The 18,866-nt window shown below is 40.4% G+C and overlaps 1 protein-coding gene across 1 annotated transcript in view; it reads right to left on the bottom strand.

The window, feature by feature from the left end:
• Nucleotides 1-18,866, bottom strand: part of ARHGAP28 (Rho GTPase activating protein 28) — a gene marked incomplete at its 5' end in the record, with an annotated part of 217,089 nt that overhangs the window by 108,350 nt on the left and 89,873 nt on the right. The window contains one exon of the mRNA XM_045290822.1: nucleotides 4,539-4,747. Within this exon, the coding sequence (XP_045146757.1) occupies nucleotides 4,539-4,747 (209 nt within the window). The remainder of the gene's footprint in view (nucleotides 1-4,538; nucleotides 4,748-18,866) is intronic.

Below are 18,866 nucleotides of genomic sequence, written 5' to 3' on the forward strand. Positions count from 1 at the left end.
CTGGATTCCCTGTGTTTCCAGTTCCTATCTGTACCAGTGTACATCCTCTGGTCTAGCCAGATTTGTAAGGTAGAATTGGGATCATGATAGGGGGGGAGGAGGAAGCATTTAGGAACTAGAGGAAAGTTGTATGTTTCATTGTTGCCACACTGCACCCCGACTGGCTCGTCTCCTCCCCGGGACCCTTCTGTAAGGGGATGTCCAGTTGCTCACAGATGTGTCTTGGTTCCCCGCTCTGCACTCCCCCTCATTCACCATATTTATTTTTAATGAATTTTGCTTTCTTCATAAATGACTTTTTTACATCATCCCACAATGCATCAGATCTTCTGTCATTAGGGTTCAGTTAGTCAAATCTGTCTTGAGATATCTCAAAATTCAAGATAGACTCAAGGTCATATTTTGGCTCTTGTGGACTTGCTTTAACATTCTTCAACTTCAACCTGGACTTACATATGAGCAACTGATGGTTGGTTCCAGTCAGGCCCTGGCCTCATTTTATCAGCTGATATTGAGCTTCTCCATTATCTTGTCTCACAGAAGTAGTCAATTTGGTTTGTGCATTCCACCTGGACAAGTCCATTTGTATATTCGCACTTTTTGTTGTGTAAAGAAGGTATTTGCTACAAAAGAATTGGTCTTGAAAAATTCTATCATGTGGTCTCCAAGTTCATTTCTGTCACCAAGACCATATTTCCCAAATACTGTTCTTCCCTAATAACTTTTACATTCCAATCACCAAAAATTATCTATGCATCTTGACTGCATGTTCCATCACATTCAGACTGAAAATGTTGGTAGCATTCTTTAATTTCGGCATCACTAGCTTTAGTGGTTGGTGTATTCACTGCATTTCTTTGCCTGTGGGTAGATACAATCCTACCACAGACAGCGCTGTACTTCATGATAGAACTTGAAATGTCCTTTTTGAAGATGAATACAATACCACTCCTCTTGAATCTGTCATTACCAATATAGTAAACCACATGATTTTCTGATTCAAAATGGCCAATACCAGTGACATACTAGTGACGTAGCTTCCAGGCTCATAGCAACAGACAAGTCATTATAGTATAACAAACTGACAGCTTATGTATTCTAAGAATACAAAAACAGCATGTATATATTATATGTAGAATATATCTAAAGCCCCAAATCCACTGCCATACAGTCAATTCCTACTCTTAATGATCAGAAACTATGAATCTTTTTTTTCAATCATTTTATTAGGGGCTCATATAACTCTTATCACAAGCCATCCATCCATCCATTGTGTCAAGCACATTTGTATATATGTTGCCATCATCATTCTCAAAACACCTGCTTTCTACTTGAGCCCTTGGTATCAGCTCCTCATTTTTGAAACTATACATCTTTATGGGTGCAGTTTCATCTTTTTCTTGCAGAGCAGCTGGTAGGTTTGAACTGCCAACCTAGTAGATAGCAGTATAATGCCTAACCCCTAGCACTACCAAAGCATATGATACAAAGAACTTTCAAAATATATGTTAATTGACTTTCTATGTTATCTGTAAGGCAGTCAACAGTTGTTAAGTGGATTTTTCACTGAAAGGAGAGGTTAAGTGTCCCCAATCCTCCTTATAGCCTCATGCTGTTCAAAGTCAATTATAATTATTTTAAATGTCAACGGAAGATTGTCTCCCCAAACCGGGCACCCCCTAGTGCCACAATGCAAAAGAGTAGGTTAATAGAGCACAGATAATGTTTAATCTCACTCAAATGCAGGTTCAAATCTCAGTGCCACCAATTCCTAGCTCAGTGACTTTGGTAAAGTTTACAAGAAACCCTACGCTTCACTGTCCTCTCTGCACAATGGAGGGATAATAACGAAAGCTTTAGATTGCTGAGGGAATTTATCAGTGTACTTAAGACATATGGCAAAGAATCTGAAACAAAGTAACAGTGACTACAACAAAGCCCCAAACCCACTGCCCTTGAGTCCGCTCTGATTCACAGTGCTCTTCAAGAGGGTCCCTGAGGTTGTAAACATTGAACAGAGTAGCCAGCCTGGTCTTTCTTACCAGGAGTGCATGGTGAACTTGAACCACTAGCCTTTTCCTTAGCAGCCCAACATCTAACCCACAGTACCAATAGGGCTCCCTGCCTCGTTTACTTTGCTCTTTAATTTGAGCATCGGGTAATCCTTCATTTTTGCAGAAAACAATTCAAAAGCTTAAAATTCTCATAATATAAATCCATTGCTCTTAATGTGATCACTTCCAGTAATCACTTTCGGAGTTGTGGAAGCCTGGCAGGAGAAAAACGTGGAACAGACTCAGGATCAAACCTGGAACAGACTCAGGACCAAGCTGACTGGTCACATGAGATTAGTGGAGATGCTGAGACGATGGTCTTTAACCACCCTTCAAGTCTGGACCTGAACCCACCGTAGTGGTTCAATTTTCAGCCAAACAATAGACAGGTCTGTAGGGGTTCAACAGTAGTGAAGGACACACACTTTCGAATAATCACAACCATCTGAGATCAAAAGGGCAGCAATTTTCCAAGGACAAAGTTGAGAAGGGTGGAAAACGGAGGACTGGAAGCAGGAAACAGGAAGGTAGAAGCACTGAGGGACACTGAGAGGACAGCGAGGAAGCAAAGCAAAATGTGTCTGAATCGCTGACTATGAAACCGGTGATCCGCTCTGTAAACCTTCACCCAGTTCACAATAAAAAGTTAAAATGAATGGCTTTAAAACAAGAATTACTATTTTAAATTAGATGCGTAGCAATAATAAAGAGTTGCAAATAATGACGTCCTGCAACACAGAACGCATATACTTTCGCTTCTGGGAATTGAATGCGGCTTATTTAAAGAGCAAATTAGACTGCTTGGTAAATAGCATGTCAAAACATCACTCAGGAGTCCTGGAGTCTGCTTATATTACAGCTTCATTTGTATATAAACAAAGACTTCTAAGTGCTGGGCAAATCTAATCTCTTAGCTAAGTAAATATTTTATTTGATATCATGTTTTTTTGTTTCTTTGCTTTGTAAGCCTTGTCTTTTACAGAAAATGCAAAGGTATACTTAAATAGCAGGCCAAATCTAAAACAGTAATTTGAAAAAGATTATGTTAGCTGAAAGAAGCCAAACATTGACGCACAGTAAACTGCAGTGCAAAAATATTTTAAGCTCACAATTGTGCCTGCCTCTGGCAGGGACTAGTAAGTGGTGGTGAGCAAGGAGATTGGCCAAGAAAAGGCACGTGAAAATTTCTACATCATGGAATGTTACAAGTTGGTTATTTTACACATTGCTATCAAGTTGATTCCAACTCATAGCAACCCCAACAGGGCTGTAAGTCTTTACAGATTGCCATCTTTTTCTCCTGCGGAGCAGCTGGTAGATTTGAACCACTGATCATTCGGAGAACCGGGGAGTTAACTTGTGTCGGAGTTACCAACGTGCACACATTTATCAAAATACACTACTGTATACTTAGGCTGTGTGAATATACTTCTAGGGGAAAAAATCTATGAAAACTAAATATTAGAATCCTATAGGATTTCTCTTTTTTTAAAAAAGAAGTATAGATTAGCAAAGGAGCCCTGGTATACAGGGTGTGATTGGCTGCTAATCAAAAGGTCTATGGTTTGACCACCAGCTTGCTGAATGGGAAGGCATCGAAGAGATGACCTATGCTTTTAACTGGAAGTAAATAATTTCTTTTCTTTTTTTTATGTTTTCTAGCCTCAACCTTTTATTTATATTTCTGCTTATTTTCACTGAAAACTAGTTGGCTGACATGGGTTTCACTTTATGTTGTCTGATAAAGTTGGTCTCTAAATGTATTAAAATCAATAAATTACTTCAATGCCAAGGACTTTTCTCTCAAATTCCATTGACATTTTTTCCCCCGCTTCTCTTATTCTCATTTTGCTGTTGTTTATAATTTACATTCAAATACAGGTGCCAAACTCACCAGGATTAGAATACTCAGTCTGCTTGATTATAATGAATCAAAGAAATAGATAGATACAACGGTTACAAGTACCTATATGTAAGTATAGGATGGGATATCCGTGGGATGTTGCTGTAAGTAAGAAAGGCCCTGTCCTCCTTTGGGTCTTGTTACCTTGGATCAAAACCACCTTTCCTCCAGGCCAGCAAGCAACAGAAAACAAAACAAAACAACAACCCAAACCAGTTCCTGGCATTGCAAGTCCAATTCATGAGGACCCAGGCATGTGAAGTACAACTTTGCTCCAGAGAGTTTTTGATGGCTGATTTTGCAAAAGTAGATCATCAGTACCTTTTCCTGGGGTACGTCTGGGTGGACTTGAACTTCCAACCTTTTGGTTAGCCACCAAACACGTTAACCATTTGTGTGACTGAGGGATTTCTGTACCTATCCAGTGTATATAGACCAGAAGGGGCAGAGTTCATAAGCTGACTTTTACTGACTCATGCAGTGAACTACGACAGAAGTCATATTTGCCTGCCACTGACCCAAGAAAGAGCTACGAAAACAACAGAAACTCAATAAAAGGGGAAACCAATTGCATTCCTTACCATCCAAGGGCTTGACCTCCATGGGTGTTCGCTCCTCGTGTCCTCTGTTGTCCATGCAGCTCTCTTTAATACTCTCTATTTCACGCCAGAAACCCTCCATGGAGGTGCTGTCTATGGAGGCTTGTGAGTCGGAGCGGGTATATGCAGGCGGGTGTAAGGATTCATTGGAGAGCATTCTGTTAAATCTTTGGCAGCAAGGAATGGGTTTTCTGAGGAGAGAGAAAGATCTCTAAGTGAAAACTGAAGGTCTTCATTTCATAAACTATATAACTAAAGGTAATTTTTAATTTAATAAAAAACAAAGTTACCATATTTTAAAAAATATGTAACATGCGCCTTCTATGTTTGCTTGCCAATTGTTCCATCTCCCCAGATGTTTTGACAAACGCACTCTTTTCCCCAGTAATATGCAACCCCCCCCAAAAAACAACCAATAAAATAAAAACAAAACGAGCACAGAGCTGCTTAAGCAGAACCTCCTGGGGGTATTTGTTGAAAAATAAACGTAGTAGGTGTATGTTGATTTCATAAAAACATAGTTGTGTGGTAGAGAAGAATTTGAGGAAATGATTACTGGCTTAATCAATGATTAACCACCTAAAGGCTACCTTTTTTATGTAATCATTTTTACTCATGATGGGATTCTCTGGCTGGGGCAAACAGTTACTACACCCCAGCTGTGAACCCAAAAATTCAGAGTTCCCCCAGAGGTGCATCAGGAGAAAGGTCTAATGATCTCCTCCTGAAAAATCAGTCGTTGAAGACCCTCTGGGGCACAGTTCAACTCAGACACGCCTGCGCTTCCTTCCCATGAGTCAGAATGGACAGAAAGACAACTTGCTTAGAATTACTGTGAAATATATTTCACACATTCATTAAGTGGGAAGATTATCTGCATTATTCAAAGCACGTACAGTGCGAGTGTCCAAAGTGATGACAGAGAACATTGACTAATAGAATAATGAGATTAGTAAGAAAAAAGACTACACCAGCATGTGGAAAAGATGCAACAGGGATGAGAATCGGGCTGAGCCTGGAGCACAGGGGCCCAGCGTCAGTCAGAAGGGAACCACCAGTAAGGACGTGGTCTGCAGCTGAAGCCTGCACAGGCTCCTGCTCTTGCTACCTAACAAGGCCACCGCTAGACAGGGGCCTAAGAGCTAGAGCACGCAAGCTTCACGAGGCACTATCTCACAAGTGTATGGGAGAAGTAAGTGAGCTACCACAGGCAAAGCAACGAGAACAAAAAGTGCTTAATACATATTAGCATAAAACAACAACAACAACCTGGAGTGCTGAGAGATTTTACTGACAACATAAAAACATAACGAAACATTGGCTTCCGTGATTAACCAATATTAGATTTTCTAAAAGCAGAACATTTGATTAACTAGAACGCTTCAGCTCCCAACCATGGCCTGAGTAGCTTTCTGTACTAAAATATTCTGCTCTTACTCTGACATAGTTCTGAAATTTGGCGTGGGAACGTAACACCTTTGAAAGCCAGAGCTCCTCCAGATTTTCCTTCTTCACCTTGCGGCCCGACGAGCTTAAATTAAAGGGCTGAGACTACCACTGAACCAGCGTGTGGTCTGAGCTGCTTCACCTCAATAAAAGCACTCACGTGGAAGGATGTAACCTCAGCTGTGGGCTTTGTGCTCCATGCGGACAAGGAAGTAATGAAATGCAGAGATTGCCTCCTCTGCATATTAAGTCACACCCCACAGCAAATCTAAAACCCACTGAGAGGTGTGAGTGCAAACATAGAAGGGAAATAATAAAGAAAAACAAAACTTCTATTTACTCCTATTCTCTGTGCCTTTAAGAATCTTTCTAGATGTCCCTGTAGTAGAAATATCTGGAATTTAATCAATGGATCCTTTCATGCAGTCGGACATGAAGTAGTTCTTTAGCATTAACTGACAGAGGTTGAACCAATTTAATTTTTAAAATCAGAGCACTTTCAGAAAATGTGAAATATCTGCATTTATTTTGTATGCTATGCTGTGTTAAAAGGAATTTTTGGCATCTATGTTTGTGAAGAACATTGAAAGCTCTGGGCTCCGCCAAAAGAAAAAAATAAATCTGTCTTGGCAGAAGTACAACCAGAATGCTCCCTAGAAGCCGCTATGTCGATACTTTCTTTGTCTCACATACTTGGGACGTGCTATCAGAATGGGCCAATCTCTGGAACAGGACAGCATGCTTGGTACAGCAGAGGGTTCGTGAACACGAGGAAGACCCCAATGAGGCAGACGGGCACAACAACAAATAGACTGGCTACCACAGTGGGCTCGAACATAACAATTGTGAGCATGACCCAGGCCAATGAGGCAGCATGTCCTTCAGTTACACATTGGCTTGCTCTGATTCAGAACTGACGCAAAGGCACCTAAGCAAAACCACATGCTTGATCACGGGGTGATGAGTTTTCACCGAGTTCTTTAGGGTTGGGTAGGACAGTTCTATTTTGCTGATTGAAACACAAAGTCATCATTTCAGGAAATCACAGATATCAAGACAGTAATGGTTTCTTTATTTTTTTGTGTATGTTAGAGCCTTTCCATTTGGCAAAAAGGCCAATACTAAAATCCACTAACACATTAATTGAATACCATCATGTAAACAGCTACTGTTTACAAAACTGAAATTTATATTTCCAGTATATACCATCTTCAGGGAAAATATATGAACACCTCAAAACTTTCTCTCATTTAAAAGAATTAATAACTTTGAATTGCAGACATTTTACAGCCCAAACAGGTGATGTGGACCAAGTCTTAAAATTATAGCATAGTACACTGTTCACACGGAGCCGTGGTGACGTAGTGCTTTAATCTGCAAAGTCAGCAGTTCAAAACCACCAGCCACTCATGGGAGAAAGGAGCCTTTCTACTCCCGTAGATTTTCCATCTCAGAAACTCACATGGGCAGTTCTATCCTGCCCGATGGGGTTGCTACAGCTCAGCATCAACTACACATCAGTGAGTTTGGTTTGGTTTGATTTATACTGTTCAGTTCATCATTATATAACCCCACACTGAAGGTCTTCCATGTGCATGATCTCAATGTTGCTCTATCCACTAGACTCTGTTGTTCCCACTCAAAAGCACATCATAAGACATTTTCCCACATCAATACAGACCACTTGAATGGCTTCATGGAAAGCATAGCTTACCTTGGAAATTAAACATACAGACAAATATACCAAAGCATTGACATTTTTGAAGTGCTAAGAAATTTAAGAAATAATCAAGGAATTTTAGAAGAAGGAAATCAAACATGTTTAGGGTTCATAGCAGTAATTTCAGCTAAGATGAGTTCCTTAATTATACAAAGGGTATGTTCACGCAAGGTGAGGGTAGTGTCGTCTGTAGGTCTTTGCCAGTAGCATGGAGAACAGATGTGCAGTAGTCAGCCCAGCGGAGAAAAATGTTGACTTCATATGGAGACAGTTCACTCCAAGAATCCCTTAATTGCCACGATCAACATATTTTCTTGGCAGGAGAGTCAGGCAGCATTTTGGTCACAAGCACATTTGGAAGGGCTCTTTTTTGCGGTGGGTAGGAGATCCAAACACTTCCCACAGCATCCCACAGTGGGAATAGTGACTATGCCTTTCCACTCTTGAAGCATTACACAATGGTGGCCCTTAGGCTCAACTCAATGGTTACATGAGTTTTAATCTGCAGTTTCATTCCTTACCATATTAGGACAAAACAGAGCTCGGGCTTCATCAACTGTTTGTATGTCTTTATCCCTAAACAATGCCAGGAAAATGTTATATGAAAAACAGAATGTAATTGTGTTATATCGCAATTTTTGTTGGGAAAATACCATTAGGTTTAAAATTAGATTTTTAAGTATGTGGTAATTACTATAAATTCAAAGTGGCATAAAAAACAGGATAGATATTATAATTTTATTTTTCTTCTATTTCCATTTTGATTCATGGCTTGTATTATGTTCTGATGATTATTAGAGATCTATAACTTTTCACAATCCACCTTGAATTAGAATTTTACAATTTCCATAGTAAAAATACCTTCTAAGAGCTCAATTTACCCTTCCTAATGGAATACTACGTATGGTCACACTGACGCAGAGGTTTGCACACTACATCTTATTATTGTCAGATATATAGCTTCTATAAATGTTATCCTGCACACAGTGGTTATTATTGTGGTTGCCTTCAAACAGTTAATAGCATTTTAAAATATTTTAAAAATTCTTTTATAGTTATCCTCTCTCCGTGTTCATTAGCCATATAGGATAATTTCTCTTTGGCTTTAAGGACTTTCTTTAGCATTTGAATTTAGCTTTTCCATTCTATTTCCTTAGCATTTTTTTGTACTGTGGCTTTCCTACCAACAAATGCCCTCAAATTTCTTTCTTAAAATGTCTTTACACGATGCCCCCCTCACTGACCCACAGTGCTACAGAGGGCAGCGCTGGAAACACAGTGCAGGAATTATGTTCTATTCGACCACCCCCACCCCCACCCCCACCCCCACCCCCACATCGGAGCGAAACACGGAGAGACCACAACAGAGCAGCAAGCGGAGCAAAGCAATGACGTCTCCAAGGAATCCCCAAATAGACTTAGGAATCAATGGGCAGGGCTTGGCAATTCACTAGATCCAATTGGAAAACATTCATAAGGGTCAGCTGACAGACCTGGAACTATTTATTTATAGGTTGGTTTGTTTGGTTTTTTTAGTGATTTTCCCCCTGCTTTTTCTCATGCCTATCCATATAAGATAGGCAGGATAACCAGCCTGAGGAGAAAATAATAGGGCCGATGGCTCTGAGGGGACAGTAGAGAGGTGGAAGTTGGAGAAAGGAAGAGGGGGAGCCAAGAAATGCAGAGTCAAAGGAACAAGAGATCTAAAATCGGTGGCAAGGAGAGCATAGAATGCCTGGTGGGGTTTGATCACGTGCAATGTATCCAAGAGGAATTACTGAGAACCGAATGAAGGTCAAACGTCATCCTGGGACAGGAGGAAAGTAAAAGGAAATAGTGGAAAGAACTAGGAGGCAAAAGACATTTATAGATATATAAATATAGGCATGCACATATATAAATATATTAATATATAATGATAGGGATTTAGGTATATGTTTAGATATCTATGTACATAGATATAGGTCTATGTACATATATTTAAATGTTAAGTATTAAGGTAGCAGATGGGCACTGGGTCTCTATTCAAGTACTCCCTCAATGAAAGAACACTTTGTTCTAATAACCTGGCATTCTGTGATGCTCATATTCCTGATACAATCACTGAAGTCAAAGTAGGTTCATAAGCAAATGTAGTGAAGAAAGCTGATGGTGCCTGGCTATTAAAAGATAGAGTGTCTGGAGTCTTAACGGCTTGAAGTTAAATAAGCGGTCATCTAGCTGAGAAGCAACAAAGCCCACATGGAAGAAGGACACCAGCCTGTGTGATCATGAGGTGTCCACAGGATCAGGTATCAGGCATCAGAAGACCCCAAACAAACAAATATATCGATGCAAATAATGGGGGTTGATGTGGAGACCCAAGGCCCATCTGTGGACAGCTGGACATTCCCTCACAAAGAGGTCATAAGGAAGGAACGAGTCAACCAGGGTGCAGCATAGCACCGACAGAACACACACCATTCCTCTAGTTCTTTAATGATCCCTCCCCTACCCCCACTATCATGACCCCAGTTCTACCCCACAAATCCAGCTAGACCGAAGCATGTACACTGGTACAGATATCCAGGACAGATAACCCCCACAGGAACAGTAACTGGAGTAGTGATACCATGAGGGTATGGGGAGAAGGGAGAGAAAAGGGGAACCGACTACAATGATCCATGTATAACACCCCTCACCCCCAGGGGGACTAACAAGAGAAATGTTGGAGAAGGGAGACAGTGGATGGTGTAAGATATGAAAATAATAATAATTTAAAATTTATTAAGGGTCCATAAGGGTGGGAGGGTGGGAGAGGGAGGGAAAAAAGAGGAGCTGATACCAAGGGCTCAAGTAGAAAGAAAACGTTTTGAAAATGATGATGGCAACAAATGTACAAATGTGTTTGATACAATTTGATGTATGGAATGCTATAAGAGCTGTAAGAGCCCCCAGTAAAATGATTTATTAATTTTTTTAAAACATAAAAATGTCTTTAATTCATTTTAATCTTTGACAGCATTTTCTTTGAGTATAAAACTTCAGGCTGGCAGCTTTTCTTGCTATTTTAATGCTTTTGAATGAGCCATTTCATTATTTTCTATTACAGATTCTGATGAGAAATCAGTCTCAATTTCTATTGACTGTCTTCTAAACATACATTTTAAAATACTAGCTATTTTTAATATATTTACTGCTTATCCATTTAGCAATTTCATTATAAAACTCAATAACTTCATATTGATTCTGACGCTCATGGAGCCCAATTCCAAGGTTAGAAATCTTTATAGGAGCATGTAGCTTTTCTTGTAGGTTTGAGTATTTTTTATATTCTGCTTGAGCACTTTATGGTTAGCAGAAAAGTGCTCACCTAACAGGATTACCATGGGTCTAAAAAAATACACAAATAAGCAAACAAACAAAAATAAACAACTCACTGCAATAATGCCCTGGTAGCATGGTGGGCCATTAGTTGGACTGCTAACTGAAAGGTCAGCAGTTCAAACCTACCAGCCACTCTGCCAGAGAAAGATGAGCTTTTCTGCTCCCCAAAAGATTTACAGCCTCAGAATCCCAAAGAGGCAGTTCCACTCCATTCTGAAGGGCCACCATAAATTGGGAGGACTATGGCTCCAATATACCAATATTAAGGTTTTCTGTACATTTTACTTGAGCTCCTTGACTGTATGGTTTGACATCAGTGTGAACTGCATTGTGAACCCCTGTGGTAGTTACATAATTTCATGTCAACTTGATAAATAGGTATAGGGGTGGAGTCTAGCCTGTCAATCGGGTCACAGGCTGGAGATGTCTCCTTGCGGGTGTGGCCTTCTCTTGAGGATTCTGGGATCTTCCTCTCTCTCTCTCTGCTTCACCTTCCTGTTGAAGGGTCACATTGAGAGAGCTGGAGGAGCCACACGGAGACCCCACCAGTTCTCAGATGGTTCCACTGCCATAGGATCCACAAGACTTTGCACCCACCAGCCTGTGATTTTCCTGCATTTTGCATCATTCCAGGTCACTGCATGAGTCTGAAGGATTTGGGGGCTGGTATTGGGCTTATGGGCCAATATCGGGCTTATGGACTTGATCTGGGCTGGGCTGGGATGTTTTCTTAATATAGAATTACTTTTTGATATAAATGCCTTTCTTATACATATATGAGTGTCTCTGGATTTGTTTCTCTACTCAACCTGGTCTAACTCCCTAGTCACCCCACCCACATCCCCCAAATTTGTATTGTAAAGCAACTCCTATACTTGTGGTAAGGAACCCTGGTGTTATAGTGGGGTTAAGATATGAGCTGCTACCATAAGGGCAATAGTTCAAAACCACCAGTGTGTTCTTTGGGAGAAAGCTAAGGCTTTCGGCTTCCATAAAAATTTTCCATCTTGGAAACCCTCAGGAACATTTTTACTCTGCCTATAGCATCACTTTGTGTCAGAATAGACTTAATGGCAGTAAGTATATGTTTTTAGGGGGTTGTTGAGGTGGAGGGATACCTGTATTTATCACAACAATTGGGAGGATGCTTTAGGACCAGGCAGTGTTTCACTTTGTTGTGCAGAGTTACTACAAGTCATAACGTGAAGGTATCTAACAAACACAGCTATAATCTTACTTGGCAATGGGATTTCTTTGTAATGCAAATGAAACAGTATTAGTAAAGAACATGTCTTATATCAATTTCTTTTAAGATATAAAAGAGACTAAAAAAACAAGGAAGCAGATGGGGTGAAGAGAGAAGTCAAGACACACGAAGATTTCCCAGGAGCTAAAAGTTAAAAAGAAAAAGACAGAGAAAGCCTTCACTTAGAATCTGTCGAAGAAATAGAGCCACAAACTTCTAGCCTCCTAAGCTGTGAGAAAATAAATTTGTTTCTTTAAATACCTGCTTGTAGTATTTATTTTATCACTAGATATCTAAGATTTATATCAATTTTAGAGTGCATGGTTTTTCAAAATATACTTTCAGTGGTAGCTACAAAATTTGTTGTCAATTCGAGACTTAAGAGTGAATGAGGTATAGTTTAGCCTGTCAATCAGGTCACAAGCTTGATGGCCTCATTGGGAAGCTGGAGATAAATAGCTCACTCCCTCTGAGACATTACTGACAACGAGTCTGATGGAGCCACGCTGATGCAGCCAGAGCTCTAAAGGTGAAAGAGCTACATGGACACCCATGCCAGCACTGAGATGCTTCTACTGCCACTGGATCCCTAAGACTTTCCACCCACTGGCCTGTGATCTTCCTGTATTCGGCATTATTGCATGTGTTTTGTGAGTCTGAAGAGGAACTTATAGATTGGTATCGGACATATAGGCTAATACTGGACTTATGAACTTGATCTAGACTGGGATGTTTTCTCAATATTCAATTGCTTGTGTATATAAGGCTCTTTCTCATACACATATGTCTCTGGATTTGTTTCTCTATTCAACCCAGACTAACACACTTTCTCTTCCAGTATGTCTTCTGCCCCATTCTTTCGTTCCTCTCCTATTGAGACTAATATCAAAGGTTGAACCATTTGAAATTGTCCAAAATGTCTCTCACGGTTTGTTTTGCTACCCTGCTCACTCTTTCTTTCCCTGTTCTTCCATTTAGAGAATGTTCACTTCCCTATCTTCAGAGACAACAATCCTTTCTCCTACTGAGTACAGCCAACTGTAAAATCCACCTAACCAATGCTTACTCAGATGCAGAACCTTTCATATCTAGAATGTCTAACTAAGCCCTTCTTAGCACTCTGCTTCTCGGTTAACACTGTCTTTGTATCGATGTTGTCCCGTCTTTGTCTCTCGTCCCTTTTCCATATTTAACAAGTGTTTGCCTCACACTCTAAATGCCTGAGCCATCAGTGCCTCTGCTAACATTGACTAAAATGGATCGCATTTTCCTTTTTCTTTGCATACCCTGCCCCCTTTAAAAAGAACTGCAGGCCTTGTGTTTCAATAGAACCCCAGGAAACTGCAGTAATAGTGATTTCCTCTAGAAAGTGAGCCTTTGCCCCTGGCATCTGAAATGAGGAGGAGATCATCTAGACCCCACCAGGAATTGAGCTGAGCCTAGGCTGGGGTGCAGCTTTAGTTAATTTTAAGTTTTAAATGCTTTGAGGTAGTGATCTCTCCCTGTTCTAGCAGAGATTTGGTATAAACACCATGTGACTATATAAATTGCTTTCCACTTTAGAAATCAGCTGCTGGCTCTCTAAATGAAAACAAGTGAGAGAAATCAGCTTCTACATTTTGGGCTTGAACAGATTCCAGACAGATGTGCTAGTCACAGTCATTACAGGCTCCACGGGTGACCAGTACCCTCCTAGTCTCCCTACCTGTGCTGGACTCGGCCTCTATCCAGTGTTGAACAGAGCCAGTAACGGACCAGAGAGAAATGACCACCGCTCTGACCCAGCAAGAATTCCTTCTTCCCTGGAGCTTATTTCTGTTGGACTTGGTGCCCAAGTTCTTGATGTGGCTTTTAGAATATGTGGTTTTTAAAGTTATCTTTGGTTCTCTCGCTGTTTTCAGGGGATGAGCATCTGTCTCAACCATCTACAGCCTGAGTGAAAGGGAAGCCACCAGAAAACCCTGTCCCCCGAGTGGATGAAATGAAGTTGTATCGTTGGTATGTACACTTTGCAGTGTCTATTTTGTACAGCTGGACCATCAGGCCTGTCTTCAGAGGGGTCTCTATGAAGGTTCAAACTGCCAACATCTCTGCTAGGAAGTAAGCACTTCACTGATTTTGCACTAAGAAGTCCTCATGGATCAAGGTCACTAAATTGTATTGGGTTGCAGAAGATATACTCGATGCTACCTATCTATGCACTTCCAGCAAGGCAAGAGAAATCAACTGCTATTGCTAAAAATTACTCTAAATTTTGTGGCAGTTGTTAGTGTTATTTGCAGCCATGATCACCATTATAACTGATACGATTGGAAGGATTTGAGGAAGTCGTTGGGAGGGGTGGGAAGTGTGACATGAAATACCTTCCTCATCCCTACGATGGAGAATTCTCAAATAAATGTCCCAGGCCATAACCTGCAGGGTCTCACTTCGAGAATTTCACTTCTAACCACATCTCTGGTTCTCACCTAATTTGGGTTACTGTGGAGTTCAACTTCATTCCTGCTGACAATATCCCTGCTTAAATGTACCAGGAATATATTCAGATGGCATATCCAGATGACTCTAACATAGTTCCCAAGATGCAGGAAGAATAGACTCAAATCAAAGATTCTTCCTTGTCCCCTGAAAGGAGACCTGGGTTCCCAACACTGTCATGGTCTCAGATGTGCTCTGAGGGAGCAGTGACACTTGGAAACATTGTGAGGCACTGTCTTGGGCGGAGACTGCAGTAGGTCCCACTGCTCTGGGAGATGGATCTGGGCAGAATCCTATTGGCCCTTGCTTCCGTGGGAGCCCCTACAGTTAAAGTCCGAGGACAACGAGCTTGTTTTTATGCTCTGGCCTCTCAGTAATCTTTGGATTCTAACTTGTTTATAAACAAGTTCAACTTGGATGTTTTGCAAAAAAGCACTTGAAAGACAAAGATGATAAAGTAAGCTATCGTCTCAAGGTAATGGAAGTCGGGCCACCAGGAGCTCTTGGCTTCCATTTTCGGGTTCCCTGACTCTTGGTTTCTCAACTAACCCAACACCCTATCCTCACGCAGCCATTCTGGCTCTATTACCTTCCTGGCAGGTCATACAGGAGGGAGCTGATGAAGCTTTTCTGCAAAAAGGTAAACAGGTCTGCTTAAACCTCTGTGTTGGCAGTAAAGGATATGAAAACAATGTGTTTGTAGATTAACGGGGAGCTTAAAACTGCAAAAAATATTTAGTCATTCAGCAGGGAATATTTGGAAGGGTTTTAAAAGCTGGGATTCCTTTTAACCAACTGAGGTTTGATTCAGAAATTAAGTGTTTAGGTCTTTGTGTATCAACTCTGAGTATCATTGTGATGGGGTAAAGGGGAACTGAAGAAAGAACACCACCAAACTAGCAGAGAGCAAACCAGGGATACTTACAGGAGCAGGTTCAAATGGGCCAATGTCTAAGGGACAGTGAGAGAATCTTTTCCCGGAGCACACAGTTCTGTGCTCGTTCTTTTTTTTTTTTAATCATTTTATTCGGGGCTCATACAACTCTTTTCACAATCCATACATACATCAATTGTGTCCAGCACATTTGTACATTCATTGCCTAGGGGCTCATACAACTCTTATCACAATCCATAGATACATCAATTGTGTGAAGCACATTTGTACATTCATTGCCCTCATCATTCTCAAAACATTTGCTCTCCACGTAAGCCCCTGGCATCAGTTCCTCATTTTGTCCCCTCCCTCCCCATTCCCCCCTCCCTCATGAACCCTTGATAATTTATAAATTATTATTTTGTCATATCTTGCCCTGTCCAACGTCTCCCTTCACCCACTTTTCTGTTGTCCGTCCCCCAGGGAGGAGGCTATATGTAGATCCATGTCATCAGTCTCCCTTTCCACCCCACCCTCCCTCCACCCTCCCGGTATCGCCACTCTCACCACTAGTCCTGAAGGGATCATTCGTCCTGCATTCTCTGTGTTTCCAGTTCCTATCTGTACCAGTGTACATCCTCTGGTCTAGTCAGACTTGTAAGGTAGAATTGGGATCATGATAGTGTGTGTGTGGGGGGGGCAGGGGGGAGCATTTAGGAACTAGAGGAAATCTGTGCTAGTTCTCATATGCTTGTCTTTGAAAATAACTCACACTATGTTATTTTCCTTTATACTAACTGCTGAGGATAAAAAGGGCAACTGGCAGAATTGTTGCTTATATGGTTACCATATTAATGGAAATGCATAAATCATATCAATGTGTACAAAGATATGCACGCAAATATTAAAGTGATATTTTGTTTAAGTTACCCATATTTAGTTAAGGTTAGGGAGAAATATCTGGCACTTCGTCACACTGTTGTCGCTTGTAGTTGCTATGATAGTTGCTAAGTCATTGGCATTTCAAATAACAGCACGGTCATAAAATTGAACAGGTTCAATGGAGCTACCAGACCAAAAAATAAAAAAGACTATGAAGAAGGTTTCAGTCACTGAAAACCTTATGAACATCAGTGAGACACTCTCAAATAATACTGACGACCTTATGAACAGCACTGAAACATTGTTAGCTACAGTGTTAGCTAAACCCCTCAAGGCTGAATGAACTCAAAACATGACAGAGGAAGAGCTGCCTTCTCAAAGTAGAGTTTCTATATTGATGTGAAGGGCATAAAGCATTTGGGACCTTCGTTTGCTGTTGCAATATTACTCAAAATGAGAATAAACATTTGTAAACATCTATTAATAATCAGAATGTGAAATTACAAAATATGAATCTAGGAAAATGAACTGCATAAAATCAATACCCTAGGCATTAATTAGTAAGCTGAAATGGACTATTACTGGTCATTTTTAATCAGGCAGTCATATGATTTACCATGCTGGAAATTATACATTCAAGAGAAAGGGTATCACATTCATTGTCAAAAAGATATTTCAAGAGCTGTCTCATAATACAGTGCTGCTTGTGATAGGATAATACCTATATATATATACATGGAAATCCAGTTAATTCCAATATTACTGTTTAAATTTATGCACTTAATTCTAACGTCATTGATGAAGAAACTGAAGAATTTTACCAACATTTTCAATGGAGCAAACATGGAAAATAGATATATCGGAAATGACTGACAATTGGAATGTGAAAGCTGGAAACAAATAGAAAGGCAGCGCAGTTGGAAAACATGACCTGATCGAAATGAAAATCATATAACAGAGATCCCATGATAGAATTCTGCCAGACCAACGACTTGCAAATATCTTTTTTCAAACACATAAAGGTCAACTATGCAGGCAGACTTCACTAGAGGGATTACCTCGGAATCGAACTGACTGCATCTGTGAAAGAAATGAAGCCCAATACCAGCAACTAGAACAAGGCCAAGGGCTGAATGTGAAATGGACCATCAAATGCGCGTATGAAAGTTCTCGTTGAAGTTGAAGAAAGTTAAAAGAAGTTCATGAGAGTCAAGATACGACTCTGAGTATGTCCCATATTAAGATGAGATTTGATGCAGAGAGTGTTAACGGCAGAAGGACCTGTGGCAATACATCAGGAACACTCTTCATGTCAAGGCAAAAGGTCACTGCAAACAAACAGGGAAGAAAGAGAAGCTAAAAGCGATGTCAGAAGACATTCTGAACCTTGCTGTTAATGGTTGTGCAGCCACGGAAGAAGTGAGGACGGCAAAGAGCTGAGGACGTCAGACAGAACATTTCAAAGGCAGCTTGAGAAGACAAAGTCACCTATTGTATGAAATGTACAAAGACCTGGAGTTAAAAAATCAAAAAGGAAGAGCATGCTTAGCATATCTTAAAGAATTAAAGAAAAAAGTTCAAGCCTCACGTTGAACTATTAAAAGATCCTACAGGCAAGATATTGAACACTATAAGAAGCATCAAATGAAGATGTAAACAATACACAGAATCACTGTATCCAAAAAAAGTCATGCCAAAACTGATTGATGTTTAGGCACTTAAAGATATAACATCTTGATGAAGACCCAATGGTATTAAAGGAAGAAAGCCAACTTACACTGAGAGCATTAGCAAAAACAAGGTTCCAGTTATGGAAGAATACCAACAGAAGTGTTTCAATAAGTTAATGAAGCACTGGAAGTACGCTTGCTTAGGCCAAGAAATCTGGAAGACAGCTACTTAGCCAACCACCAGGGCCCATTCCAAAGAAAGGCGGCCCATCAGAATGTAGAAATCATCAAACAATAGCATCAATATCACATGCAAATTAAACTTTGCTAAAGATAATTTGACAATTTTTGAAGCAGTCCATCAACAAGGAAATTTCAGAAAGCCAGATTCAGACAAGGACATAGAAAAGGGAATATTATTACTGATGTCAGATGGATCTTGGTTTAAAGCAGAGACTTCCAGAAAGATGTTTACTTGTGTTTTATTGACTATCAAAAGCATTTGACTGTGTGGATGATAGCTAACTATGGAGAGTATAGAGAAAATCAGGAATTCCAGAACACTCATCGTGTTCATAAAACCTGTGCATGAACCTAGAGTTAGTGTGGAACACACTCTTAAAGGCCA

This window comes from Echinops telfairi, unplaced genomic scaffold (genome assembly GCF_000313985.2).
Source record: "Echinops telfairi isolate 266 unplaced genomic scaffold, ASM31398v2 ScPeMD7_57;HRSCAF=196, whole genome shotgun sequence".
Taxonomy (NCBI): domain Eukaryota; kingdom Metazoa; phylum Chordata; class Mammalia; order Afrosoricida; family Tenrecidae; genus Echinops; species Echinops telfairi.